Source organism: Lampris incognitus, chromosome 3, assembly GCF_029633865.1.
Source record: "Lampris incognitus isolate fLamInc1 chromosome 3, fLamInc1.hap2, whole genome shotgun sequence".
In the NCBI taxonomy this organism is placed as follows: Eukaryota; Metazoa; Chordata; class Actinopteri; order Lampriformes; family Lampridae; genus Lampris; species Lampris incognitus.
Window position 1 is genome coordinate 85663933 of NC_079213.1, and position 14573 is coordinate 85678505.

The following is a 14573-nucleotide window of genomic DNA, read 5'->3' on the forward strand; positions in this document are numbered from 1 at the left end:
GAGACTAAAGAGTCCACATCCCAAGATAATGCCGTCATCTCCATACTCTCCAAACTCATAAATGAGCGAGCCGACTCTATTGAAAGGCTGGTGAGTGAAAACTCTTTAAGAAAATCGACGAAAATACACTGAAGATAGAAGGGATGAAAAAAACAATAGACTGCATGCAGTGAAGTAAAAGACACACAGAAGAAAGTGTCAAATGTTGAAGCTCGTCTTAAAGAGGAAGAGCGCAAAGCTGCCAGTCTTCAAACACGTCTGTGCGAGCTGGAGTCCTACTCAAGACGGTGGAACCTGAAGCGTTATGGCGTTGCTGAAAACTCAACCGAAAACGTGAAAGAAAAAGCTTTAGAGGTTTGCCAGAATATCCTTCCAGAGGAAAAGAACAAGCTCTCAGATGTTATCGATGTTGCCCATCGTCTTGGAAAACCATCACAAAGCCGCTCCACTCCAAGAGCCATCATCATCCGTTTCTCCCTGAGGTCCTACAGAGATGCTGTGTGGAAGTCAGCAAAAAATCATTCTTTCCTGCGTGACAACAGGCTTCGTTTTGCTGAAGATCTCTCTCAACTCGTCAGGGAGGCCAGGCTGAAGATGTGGCCCATGGTGCAGAAGGCACGAAGTGAGGGGAAACCTGTATATTATGTAGGTGCACGAGCCTTCATCAATGGACAGGAAATTACCTGAGGTAAACATGACTGATTTCAACTGAGCCTTTTTCATGGCTTGCAGGTCCAACAAAGCTCAGTCTCCTGACTCTCTAAACTGGTGTGCTGTTAGACTTTTCATCACAGGGAGAACTGAGCCTACTTGAACTCTCATTTATTTTAAATTCTTTTCTTACAATATTTCTTACAATGTTTTATCCTACTGATTTTTTTTATGGACAACAGCTTGAAAAAATAAGTGGTTTAAAATATGTAGGACACCCTTATTTTGCTCAATTTATATTATATTGTCACCTACTATGTTGACTGTTCCAAGTGCAACTAATGCTCAGCGTACCAGGTTATAACTACTTGTTCAGTAATATTTCGTAAGTTTTCTTATCTTAAGTATTTCTTTGTCTATAGTTTCCCTAAACGCCAGGGGGTTAAGGAATGTTACAAAACGTAAAGCATTATTTTTATTTTCGAAACAGTTTGATACAGATTTTTGATTCTGTCAAGAATCTCACTCAATTGCAAGTGATGTGAATTTTTGGAGAACCCAATGGGGTAACAATTTATGGTTTTGTCACAGCTCAGAAAGATCAGCGGGTGTCTTAACCATGAAAAATAGATATAACGGTGACATCCTACACACAGACACAGATCCTAAAGGACATTTTATCTGTAAAATTGTCAGTTATAATAAAATTATTTTGATTATTGTTAATGTGTATGGATACAACTCTAATTTAGAAAATTCTCAATTATTTACTGTCATAGCGAATAGACTTAAACATTGGCTTACTAAATTTCCAAATTCCCAAATAATAATTGGAGGAGACTTTAATGTAACTTTGAATCCACTTATAGATAGATGGCCACCTACACAAGATAATAACAAACAATTTTATTAAATCTTTTATAGAAAGATATGATTTAGTAGACATATGGAGAGTCAAATCCCCAGATATGGTAACGTTCACTTGGAAGAACAAAGGAAACACAAGGCTTTCTCGTTTAGATTTTTGGTTAGTTTCCAAACATTTTAATGAACAAGATATCACAGTAAATGTTATCCCTTGTCCCTTAAGTGATCATAAGGCTATCTACTTACCAATTAATCCCTCTGATAAAAGCTGCAAAGCCAAATATTGGAAATTGAACAACTCTCTTCTTAAATATGAGGAAGTTAAAATGAAAATTTCACAATTGATAACGCTTTACTTTGATAAGGCAAAAATAAATAATTCATTCAGATTAAACTGGGAGCTATTTAAGTATGAATCAGCGAAATATTTTAGGACTTAGGGAAGTAATCTTGCCAAAATTAGGAAATTAGAAGAACAGAACATTATCACAGATATTTCTTTACTCTCTCAAATTTCACCAGACGCCTTAACAAAAGAAGACAAAATTAAATTGTAACTTGATGTGATCTATAAAAGAAGGGCAGAAGGAGCGTTTATTAGATCGCAGACACAATGGCTAGAAAAGGGTGAACAGAACTCTGCATATTTTTTCAAACTAGAAAAATATTGTGCAAAAATTAATACCATTAATGAACTAAAAATTTATGATAATATAACAGATGACCCAAAACTAATATCTGATTTTTGTTCTACTTTTTATAAAAACCTGTACACATCTGAATACTTTGAAGATAATACTCAAACATTCCTGAATTCACTACAGCATACCTCTCGACTTAAAGACTCTGAAAGAGATCTTTGTGATCTCCCCTTATCACTAACAGAGGTTAGCAACTGTATTAATTCTTTAAAGGATAACAAATCTCCGGGAACAGATGGCTTATCTTCTGAATTCTATAAATTGTTTTCACAGCAGATGGCACCATTTCTTCTACAAGTGTTTAATGAAAGCCTATCATCCAGTTGTTTACCTGCAAGTATGACTCAAGGTTTAATTACATTAATTCCTAAACCACGCACAGATCCACTTTATATTGACAACTGGCGCCCAATCTCTCTTCTAAATAATGACTATAAAATATTGGCCATGATTCTTGCTAGAAGAATCAAGAAAGTTCTAGATTCCATAATTGATGAAGCACAATCAGGATTCATGCCTAATAGACACATCACCAACAATATTAGACTAGTTTTAGATGTACTTGATTACTCACACCTCATTTCTGATAACAGCTTTTTGCTCTTCTTAGACTTCTTTAAAGCCTTTGACACTGTGGAACATACTTTTCTCTTTCATTCGTTAAAGAAATTTGGTTTTGGAGACTTTTTGCAATACAATAAAAACCCTTTACAATAATGCCAACTGTTCAATCAAGCTTAAATATGGGTCATCTTCCAGGTTTGATGTCAAACGGCGTTCGTCAAGGTTGCCCGGTATCGCCATATTTATTTCTACTCGCTGCCCAACTTTTATGTGACATATTAAGTGTAGTAATCTGAAAGGTGTTTCTATTGCTGATAGAACTATTGTAATTAGTCAACTAGCGGATGACACCACTTTATTTCTAAAAGACAGCTCCCAAGTACCTTTAGCTATTAATATTATAGAACAATTTACTAAAGCTTCGGGCCTTCGTTTAAATCTTAAAAAATGTGAATTATTAGCTATCAAAGATTGTTGTGTTGAGTCAATTTCCAATATTCAAGTTAAAATTCGGTTACTTATTTAGGTATCATTATAGATAAAAATGAATCCCAAAGATGTAACACTAACTTCAATCAAATAATGAACAAAACTAAACAAAAATTTAATCTGTGGCTCTTACGTGACTTATCTTTAAGGAGCCGAATTCTCCTCTCAAAGGTTGAAGGAATATCAAGATTAACATATGCTGCACTGTCATTAGGTATAGATAGTCATATATGCAAAACAATAGATAAAATATTATTTGATTTTGTATGGAAAAACCGCACTCGTTATCTTAGGAAATCTGTTCTGATGAGCGAATACAATAATGGTGGCTTTAATTTTTTAGACTTTTCCAACCTAAATTACACCTTTAAAATAAATTGGATCAGACGTTACCTCATATGTCCATCTTCTCTTTGGAATTTCATTCCCCATTTTGTCTTTTCTTCAATTGGTGGTCTTAAATTTTTGCTTCTATGTAACTATAACATTGACAAAATTCCCCTCAAACTTTCTTTGTTCCACAAACAAATGTTACTGGCATGGTGTCTAATTTACAAACACAACTTTTCTCCTCACAGGTTTTTTATTTGGAATAATATTCTTTTCATTAGTCAGTTGTTTAACCAACATGGGCAACTTTACAATTATGTTGAATTCATTCAACATTACAGCTTCCCTGTTACACCTAAAGAATTTTCTATTGTTTTTGATGCTGTTCCCTCTGGTATTGTTTCAGTTTTCAGAGGTGTTAATGTGAATGTTAATCTCCCTATATCAGTAGATGTAACTAAAACAACTGTTGGGAAAGCATGCTTTTCATGGAACACCAAGAACAAAAACAAGATTATTCTTCAAATGTTTCAACAAGATATTATTAGCTCACCCTCTGCTTTATCTTATCGTCTGCCTTTGTTGGTGAAAAAAATTGTTTGGGAAAAAATTTGACTTTTACCTCATAAGTTCCTTTTGACCAATAAAGTAAAAAAAATCTTTCAAAATTATTCATAGATTCTATCCAACTAATCAATATTTGCAGAGACTTAAGAAGGACATTGATATGAGTTCTCTCTGTGGTTTGTTTAATGAAACATTGGTTCATTTATTTTGGTCTTGCCCACGCACTAAACAACTGTGGAGTAGGTTATCTCGTTTGATTATTGATCATATTTACCCTCATTTCACCCTGAGTTGGAAATTGTATTGTTTGGATATACTGAATTTGATAGGAACCTCGATTCTCAGTATTATTTAATCAATTTGCTAATTATCTTAACAATATTTTATATTCACAGATCTAAATTCTCTAGCAAGAAACCTAACTTTCCTGAGCTGTCTGCGTATATCAAACAATATATTTCATCAATATCTGATAGTGAAAATAAAAAAACTGTAAAAACATATAAGCACTTTATGATTTGCAAAATATTTAGTTAAGTATGTAATTTATTTGTTTTACTTTATACAACCCCCCCTGGCGTATTTATGTTAATGTTTATGATAATATATGTGTTAATGTTGTATACATTTAATAATGTGGCTATTGTTGATTGACATTGTTGTATACTATTTTTGTACACTTTTGTTAATAAAGTTCTTTAAAAAAAGTGATTTTCTACATGGCAAGCACCATCACAAACTTTCGAATTGCCGTCATTAAGTGAGAAACCACAAGGAGTTTTTATTGAGTACCAAAAGTTGTTGTTCACGAGGGGGGAAAATGCAAGAAATTGGCCGAAAACGCCGGAAAACATGGCTTGCGAATCGTCGTCTGCGGTCGAGAGGAGCGGAGTCGGATAACGCGCGTGTGCAGTGACCACTTCGTCAAAAAAAAAAATCACTCTTCATAACATAAGGATCATTTCCAACATATCTTACTTTCTGTTTATACCTTTCTCTCATAATATCGTCTAAACTAGCACAGTTCGGGCTAAGCTAGCTCCATCTCGTCCATTCTGCTTTTCACTTCCTGCCCTCCATCTGAATCTCGCGCGTCATTAGAATCACGTGACTGCAAACAAACTAACAATTAAACGCAGTGCCAGTGACGACGGTTAGGACTTGCCACCAGAAGTTTAGAGATGAGTATTCTAAACTATTTTCGTTTATCAAGCCAAGTAAACTCTTTCATTTTTGTGCGAATTGTGAGTACTGCAGATGCAACATTTCCATCAAACATGGTGGGTTGAACGATTTAAAAACAATCTTCTACTACTACTACTACTACTACTACTACTACTACTACTACTACTACTATTTTCGGCTGCTCCCGTTAGGGTTCGCCACAGCGGATCATCCGTTTCCATTTCTTCCTTTCTTCAGCATCTTCCTCTGTCACACCAGCCACCTGCATGTCTTCCCTCACCACGTCCATAAACATGTCTGTGAATGTTTTCATTCATCCAGGTCATAGTTATCCAAAGGAATGAATCAAGTGCAGCTGGATTTGGTTATATATCCGTGAAGACGTTTCGCCTCTCATCCAAGAGGCTTCATCAGTTTGTGCCTTTCCGACTAGACCAAGCTAGTCAGAAAGGCACGAACTGTCATACACTGTGAAGTATAGTTGTACAGCTTGTGTGGAGATGAGATATCTAATTTTATGTCATTTACTAGCTATTCTATAAGCATGATAATTCATGCAAGCAAGATCTATCTCCTCCATAGTCAACGTACTTTCAGTTTAAGATAGAAGGACATCTTTTCTCTCTGTTTCTCTTAATATTGGTAGCTGTTCCTTTTCAATTATTAGTTTTACTCAATTTCATGTTGCTCATTTTCTGAGAGGCGCGTACACAGTGATGTTTGGGAGGGATGGTAGGTGGATTGAAGCAGGCTCTGTTTATGTTTGAATTCAGATTCCTTGTAAATTCATGGGTGTCAGTCTTCCATAGTGTACTTTTGAATATGATTGCAACAGTTGAATAAGCATGAAACTCTGTGGACCATCAAAATTACACTACATGCAGCAAATAGAAGGAGAGCATGGGTCAGAGCCATAGTGCTCCTATGATTGGCTTGTAGTTGTAGAGAGAACATGCAAGAGAAATGTTTGATGAAAGAAAAACAAGACCCAAAGAAAGAGCTCAGTAGGGTTTTTTTTTTTTGTGAAGAGGACATACAACATTCACTTGGAGGAAGATGTGAGATACCTCTTGATAATAACTAGTCTTCACTGTTCAGCCAAGAAAAAAATTGTACTTCCACTGTATATCACACTTAAAGTACCTTAAAACCAATACAGGAAATCTGAGAACAAAGGCTTACCCAAGCAAATAAGCTGAAACCCTCTGGCATGGTAGCTTTGACTTGAAGTTTCAGCCTACACGTTAATCTGCTACAAGAGCAGGCACTGGAATAGACACAGGTGCTCCTTGCTCCACGGTAATGTGCATCACTTGATTTGTGAGTAACAGTTGTAAGTCGAATCTCTGAAGGATTTGTGTACATGTTTCAAATCTTGCAAAATTAGATTTTTATGGATTTATGGATGTAACAAATGGTGCTGATGCTAGGTATGTAGTTTGTTAAAGCGCAATACAGTGATATTTTCTTGAAACACTACTGGTCTGTGGAGGTTATTGTTTCTTCTTTGTTTTCTGCTCTGCTTTTGAGCAGAGAAATAATAAAAAGATACTGCAACTGCAAGGAAACTCTCCTGCCAAGACTGTAATTGTACACAGTTTCTAAAGGGAAAGGGGTTCTATAAGAGGCATTGTGCTCTTCAGTTTCCTTCAACGGTTATTCGACACTCATGAATGCACTGAGCTGATCTGCACCCTCTCAATCTGTGGACATTCTGTTAAACCGTTTAATTTTGTGTACACACTTGCGTGCATGGGCCTGCATGTGTGCGTGCGTGCATGTCACGAGCCTGTGCGCATTTCGAGCCCTTGGGCCATGAGAAGATGGTTGGTCTTTCTTAAGGGCACACATCGTTATGAATGGAGCCTGGTTGGCAGTGTGACGAGCAGCCAACACATTTACTAAGTGCCTGGCACTGGTGTGGGTAGGCTGGCATTGCCCAGTAAACAGCCACTGATGACGTGACCTGAGCTGGAGCCAGCTGGAGACTACAGCGATATTCAGATCCAAAATGCTGTTCCCCTCCTCCCCAGGGTGCTCTTTAGTGAGCGGCTTTTGAATCAGAAGAAGCTTGTCTTATTGATTACCAACCAAGAGTCCTCAGGATACCCAAAATGGCTTCCCGCCAGTACCTATAATAAAACCACTGAAACCTGTGTTTAATTCCTTCTGTGGGATGTAGGGTTCTGGAGGTGGCACTGCTTAAGAACACCTCCTCAATTGGATAAGGCAACATTGCCCTCTACATGTAGGGCTATATGGAATGTGTCCCACACAGTTAACAACGACCAATTTAACGGCCCTTAGAGTAAATGTGCCAAGTTTCTGTGAAAGTACACTTGGGATCTCTTTTGCATGTTGTGAAAACCTACACCACAAACTCGGCATTTGTACATGCCTCTAGGAACAGTAAAATTGTATGCTTTACTGCTTTTGGGCTATGCTTCATAAAAAGCTGGATTAACTACATTTGTACATTATGCTTTCTTCTACTCTCCACTGGAAATTAATAATTGGAGTAATGACAGGTTTACATTTGTTAAATTTCATAATCTGGTTTTTGAGTTTTATTTGTGTTTTTTGTCATCGATCTGTGTTTTTGTAAAAAACAGTTTATTCTTTTAGGAAAGCTAGGCAAGGTAGTGGTGCTCACTTTTAATGGTGAAAAATTATCAATTTATTTTGGACTTCAATGCAGAGTGCTCTTAATTCTTTTCCCTGTTGGCCCTTAGGTGTAATAAAACCTTTCCTTGCCAGTCAAAACAGCTTAGTCATAGCTCATCTGTTGTATGAAAAGTCATCTTTTCAGGAAATACCCCATGATGCAATCCACCACCCACTGAAAAGCGTCCCCACCCTGCTCGCTCTGCTCAGCTATTAAGAGAAACCTCCATCTCCTCCCCCCGCATCTGACTGGTCACAGAAATAGTTTTATGGTCGGGTACAAATCTTTGCAACCCTTAGCTTGTGGTTGCCTGCGATATGGATGATTTATGTGTGTAAGTGAACACAATAACTATTATACCATTATATAGTGTGAATGCTGAAAAAATTTAATGGGATTGAACAAATATGTGTAGAAAAGGACAATTACTGTATGTAACTGTATATGATTTAAAAAAAACTAATGGGAATTTACTTTGCCCGCTCAACCTTTCACACTGGTTTCAGGATTCTAAAAGCCAGTAGGTCTTTTAGAACCACTTGGGGCTGCATTCAGTTCAAATGTAACTCTTCCCTTGCTGTTTACCCTCAAGCGAATCCTGTGGGGAGGATATTTGACAAGGCAACAAGTCAGCCCTTCTCCACAGGGCAGGTGCATGCGTGCATTGTTTCAGTATCGACATTGCAATACATGTACAATAGTCACCTTGCAAAGGATGCAATCTAAGGCAAATATGGCCCATCGGTCATGTTAAGGTAAAAGTCACTACTTGATAGAAAATGAAATTAGCAAGTTCTGCTTTTTTATGAACACTTGGAAAGAAAAATATTCTAGCATATCTGACCAGTAATATAATTAAGTATGATGTAATGACTTCTTGTCCAGCTTCCTTAGTAACCCCTTTAAAATTGCCCTCATCATTGCTACAGTGATACATTCTTTTTAAATGGGGCTTAGAAAGCTAAAAGCTGTATGTATCTGGTGAAATTATGTAATTCCTTTTTATTTAATGTTGGAAAAACAAAAATATCACAATTTGGATCTTTTTTCCAAATTTCATTCACCTTAGAAGGTGAATTTTAATTGTTGGAAGTGGAGCAACTCTTAATCTCTCCTCCCCATGCAAGTAGTCATTGTGATGGCAGAAGTTTACTATCAGCAGCATGGAGATGGGAAATGTAAGACTTGCTTTAATTGCCAAAAGTATGTGGACCCACCTTCTAATTATTGGGTTTGGCTATTTCAGCCACACACATTACTAACAGGTACATAGAATGAAACATAAATCATGCAATCTTTGTAGACAGATGTTGGCAGTGGAATGGGTCAAACTGAGGGGCTGAGTGACTTTAGAGTGTCACTGACCTAGGACGCTACCTTTCCAACAAGTCAGTTCATCAAATATCTACCATGCTAGATCTGCCCTGGTCAACTGTAAGTCTGTTATTGCGAAGTGGAAGGTCTAGGAGCAACAACAGCTCAGCAGTGAAGCAGTAGGCCACACAAGCTCACAGAACAGAACTGCCGAGTGTTGAAGCTCGTAGCACGTAAAAATCATCTGTCCTTGGTTGCAACACTTGCTACTGAGTTACACACTGCCTCCGGAAGCAATGTCAGCACAACAATTCTTTTGTCTGGAGCTTCATGAAATGGGTTTTCATGGCCGAGCAGCCGCACACAAGCTTAAGATCACCATGCATAATTCTAGGTGTTTGCTGGGGTGGTGTAAAGCACATCGCCATTCAACCTTGGAGCAGTGGATACTTGTTCTCATGAGTGATGAATCACGCTTCACTATGTGGCGGTCTGACGGACCAATCTGGATTTGGTGGATGCCAGGAGAAGGCTACTTACCCGAATGCATAGTGCCAACTGTAAAGTTTGGTGGAGGAAGAATAATGGCCTTGGGCTGTTTCTCGTGGTTTGGGCTAGGCCCCATAGTTCCAGTGAAGGGAAATCTTAATGCTACAGCATACAGGGAAATTCTAGAGAATTTGTGCTTCTAACTTTGTGGCAACAGTTTGGGGAAGGCCCTTTCCTGTTTCAGCATGACAATGCCGTTGTGCACAAAGCGAGGTCCGTAAAGACATGGTTTGCTGAGTTTGGTGTGAAAGAAGTTGACTGGCCTGCACAGAGCCCTGACCTCAACCCCATCCAACACCTTTAGGATGAATTGGGGTACAGACTGTGAGACAGGCCTTCCCCCCAACATCAGTGCCTGACCTCACTAATGCCCTTGTGGCTGAATGGGAGCGAATCTCTGCAGCCATGTTGAAAATCTAATGGAAAGCCTTCCCAGAAGAGTAGAGGCTGTTATAGCAGCAAAGGGGGGACTAACTCCATATTAATACCCATGGATTTGGAGTGAATTGAGGGTGTGATGTCCGGGTGTCCTCATACTTTTGGCCATGTAGTATATCATGGCGGCTTTTAATGTTGTCTGTTGTTGATATTGTTCATTGTCTTCCTCACCTATAACTATGTGCTTTATTAGCTTATTAAGTAGTCAGTGAAACTTGAACAAACTTTTTAGCAAAGTTCCATCAGCCTAGGTGCCATCCAGCCTAGTCATCAATGTTTAGTCAGAAAGCCTTCATAGAATTTGATCCAAAATACTTTTTTAAATAACTTTAATGTACTTCTATTAACTGTGAAAACTTATGCCTACTTCTTGTTCAAAGAATCATGCTTGTCTAACCTCACTCCAAGTGACACATGGTGGAATTCTGGGATACACTTTCTGTGACAGGTAGCATTTTTTAACCTTTGGCCCAAGGGAGGAAAAACAAGGGAGTAAGGGGGTGGAATTCTCTTTTCCCCTGCTTTAATTGGAAATTAACATCCCTTTGTTTGGGTACTATTTTTCATCCAGGCATTTTGGGAGCTCCCTCCTTGAGCCAAGGTTCTACACAACGGCATTAAAATAAAAATCAGATGTTATCGTATTGGCCTACAATCTTAGAAACGTAACTTCACTCGCCTCAGTAGCTTTTGTAACCCAAACTGGGCAAGAAACACATGAAAGAGGGAAAAAAAACAAACAAAAAAACAAAACGAATAGCAATGGGAGGAAAAAGTTTTCTTGTCCCCAGGGTTGAGGAAAAAAAACCCTCAGTATATTGTTTGGTCTGGCAGCAAAGAGTGTCGTTGTTGGTTTTTAGCTTTAAGGTTCTGGATGAAAGACTGCAGTTGCTTGCTCTGAAACTGTTGGACTATATCTGATACTTGCTGTTTTTAGCCTCGATCCTTAGCCTGTTTTAGCCCTTAGCTTTCATCTTCCCCAGTTACATTTGGGAGAGAGGTGAAATGAGATGGTTCTAAGATTGTTTGTTAGAGGTCCTTCCTCAATGAATTCCCTTTTTCTTATCTCTCCACAGTAACTTCTCCAGTGAGGCGAGCCAAGCCAACCTCTATGGACCGGCCAGCCAATCTGAGGCCACTGAAGCAGCAGTAGCAGCAGGAGTGGCTCCTCCCCCTTGCTCTTCATCTTCGCCTTCCTCTCCTTCGTCCTCTGCAGCATCCGCTTTCTGCCCTATAATCCCTTCCTCCCGACACATTGTGGAGCGGCAGCCCCGGATGCTTAACTTCAGGGTGGAATATCGACAGCGCTCTGTGGAGGTGGTTCTGGAGGAGGCCAGCACTGTTGGTGAGACACACACACACACACACACAAACACACACACACACACACACACACACACTCTGTCTTGTACTTCTGTCTTTGTGAGGACTCCTCATTGACTTAATTCATTACGTAGCCCTTAACCTTAACCATCAGACTACATTCCTAACCTTATACCATACCTTAACCTAATCCTAATTCTAACCCTAAACCCCAGTCCTAACCCGAAAATAGACCCTTAAAGAAGTGAGGACTGGCCAAAATGTCCGCACTTTGCAAAGATGTTCTCACTCTGATGGTTAAAAACTCAAATTGGTCCTCACAAAGATAGAAGTACAAGTACACACACGGACGCGTACCAAGAATTGTAATACACTGCCATCTAGTGGATGAATGTAAAAATTTAAAGATAAGCTGAAATGGCTTTTTGAGTGTATATTTCATTTGCACTTTAACATACACTCACTGGCCACTTTATTAGGTACACCTTGCTAGTACCGGGTTGGACCCCCTTTTGCCTTCAGAACTGCCTTAATCCTTCGTGGCATAGATTCAACAAGGTACTGGAAACATTCCTCAGAGAGTTTGGTCCATATTGACATGATAGCATCACGCAGTTGCTGCAGATTTGTCGGCTGCACATCCATGATGCGAATCTCCCGGTCCACCACATCCCAAAGGTGCTCTATTGGATTGAGATCTGGTGACTGTGGAGGCCATTTGAGTACAGTGAACTCATTGTCATGTTCAAGAAACCAGTCTGAGATGATTCGAGCTTTATGACATGGCGCGTTATCCTGCTGGAAGTAGCCATCAGAAGATGGGAACACTGTGGTCATAAAGGGATGGACATGGTCAGCAACAATACTCAGGTAGGCTGTGGCGTTGACACGATGCTCAATTGGTACTAAGGGGCCCAAAGTGTGCCAAGAAAATATCCCCCACACCATTACACCACCACCAGCAGCCTGAACCGTTGATACAAGGCAGGATGGATCCATGCTTTCATGTTGTTGACGCCAAATTCTGACCCTACCATCCGAATGTCGCAGCAGAAATTGAGACTCATCAGACCAGGCAACGTTTTTCCAATCTTCTATTGTCCAATTTTGGTGAGCCTGTGCGAACTGTAGCCTCAGTTTCCTGTTCTTAGCTGACAGGAGTGGCACCCGGTGTGGTCTTCTGCTGCTGTAGCCCATCTGCCTCAAGGTTCGACGTGTTGTGTGTTCAGAGATGCTCTTCTGCATACCTCAGTTGTAATGAGTGGTTATTTGAGTTACTGTTGCCTTTCTATCAGCTTGAACCAGTCTGGCCATTCTCCTCTGACCTCTGGCATCAACAAAGCATTTTCGCCCACAGAACTGCCGCTCACTGGATATTTTCTCTTTTTCGGACCATTCTCTGTAAACCCTAGAGATGGTTGTGCGTGAAAATCCCAGTAGATCAGCAGTTTCTGAAATACTCAGACCAGCCTGTCTGGCACCAACAACCATGCCACGTTCAAAGTCACTTAAATCACCTTTCTTCCCCATTCTGATGCTCGGTTTGAACTGCAGCAGATCGTCTTGACCATGTCTACATGCCTAAATGCATTGAGTTGCTGCCATGTGATTGGCTGATTAGAAATTTGCGTTAACAAGCAGTTGGACAGGTGTGCCTAATAAAGTGGCCGGTGAGTGTATATCCGGTTGAAATAGAACATTAAGGTGGGACGTAGCGAGCCGTGAAAATTCCTACTTACTCAAAATAGATAAAATCAAACCAGTGCATCTGCAACCAGAGGGGAACAGAGTTCAAAAATGCAACATTGGACCATGTTCTCTTATCACACTTTATAGATAGATACCTGACTAACTGTTTTGAAAAAGGTGTGGGAGAAATGGTAGACTTTTTAAATGACAAGGGGAGGGAAAGAGTGTATGGATAGGTGTTATTGATATCATTGGTTTGAAATACATTGCATGCCCACAACCACACAGTTTTCTAGGAAGTCAAAGCAATGTGTGCTGATATAAAAATACAAGATTGAACAACCTTTGTACACTTATTTGCTTACATTTTTAGAGATGCATTAAGACATGGATAATTGCTTTAACAAGTAGAAAAGACATTTTTTTTGTTTCAGCATGTCTTTATCTTTGTTTTTAACAAGCTGAAAGAAGAAGCTGTTTCTATCTTTGCTTTCCCATTTTCCTAATCTCTTATTTCCCTCACAGGAGAAATCAAGCAAATTCTTGAGACAGAACTTGGTGTTCCAGTGTCCAAAATGCAGCTGAAGGGGTGGAAGAGTGGAGATGTGTCTGACAGTGTGAGTTTCTGTGCTCCACAAATGATTGTCATGTAAATGCTGTAATGATTTATGATGGCTCTTGAAAAGATATTATTTATGCTCTTAAGGTAGGAATGGACAGTCTTCCTACATCAATTCTGTCAGATGCCTTTTAGATGGCAGTTTTTTTTGTTTTGTTTTTTTTGTGTTAGAACACAACGCAAGCCATTTGGTGGAGGCTTGTAATAGCAACAGTGCCGATCTGTGCCATAATGGCATACTTTTTCAACATGGCTCAGCCCACTGGGAACAGAGCCCCTAACCAGGACCACCGGATTAGTCAGCGAATACTGAAAGAGGCACGCTGCCTCCCGCAAACTGACAATGCTACTTGGGACAAGTCATCCCCAATGAAAATGGATTTCCAGTCACATCACAGCTCTGCAACATCCCTCATAATGGGATGCAGTTGGCCAGTGTACTGGCAAATTATCAGGGCAAATGACAATTGATGGAGCTTACTAAAGATATCTTAATTGTTCTGCTCTTAGACGGTAGACTACTGCAGCATTATGTTAGCTTTGGGTGAAGCGTGGCATGTCTTCCCTCCCCCCACTGAACGAGGATTCTGGATATGTCCCCTAGTAACTGCATTGAGCTCTA

At 39.4% G+C, this 14573-nt stretch overlaps 1 protein-coding gene across 1 annotated transcript in view; it reads left to right on the top strand.

The window, feature by feature from the left end:
• Nucleotides 1-14573, top strand: part of faf1 (Fas (TNFRSF6) associated factor 1) — a 181689-nt gene that overhangs the window by 76764 nt on the left and 90352 nt on the right. Inside the window, exons 4-5 of the mRNA XM_056276960.1 lie at nt 11397-11665; nt 13858-13949. Coding sequence (XP_056132935.1) covers nt 11397-11665; nt 13858-13949 — 361 coding nt within the window. The remainder of the gene's footprint in view (nt 1-11396; nt 11666-13857; nt 13950-14573) is intronic.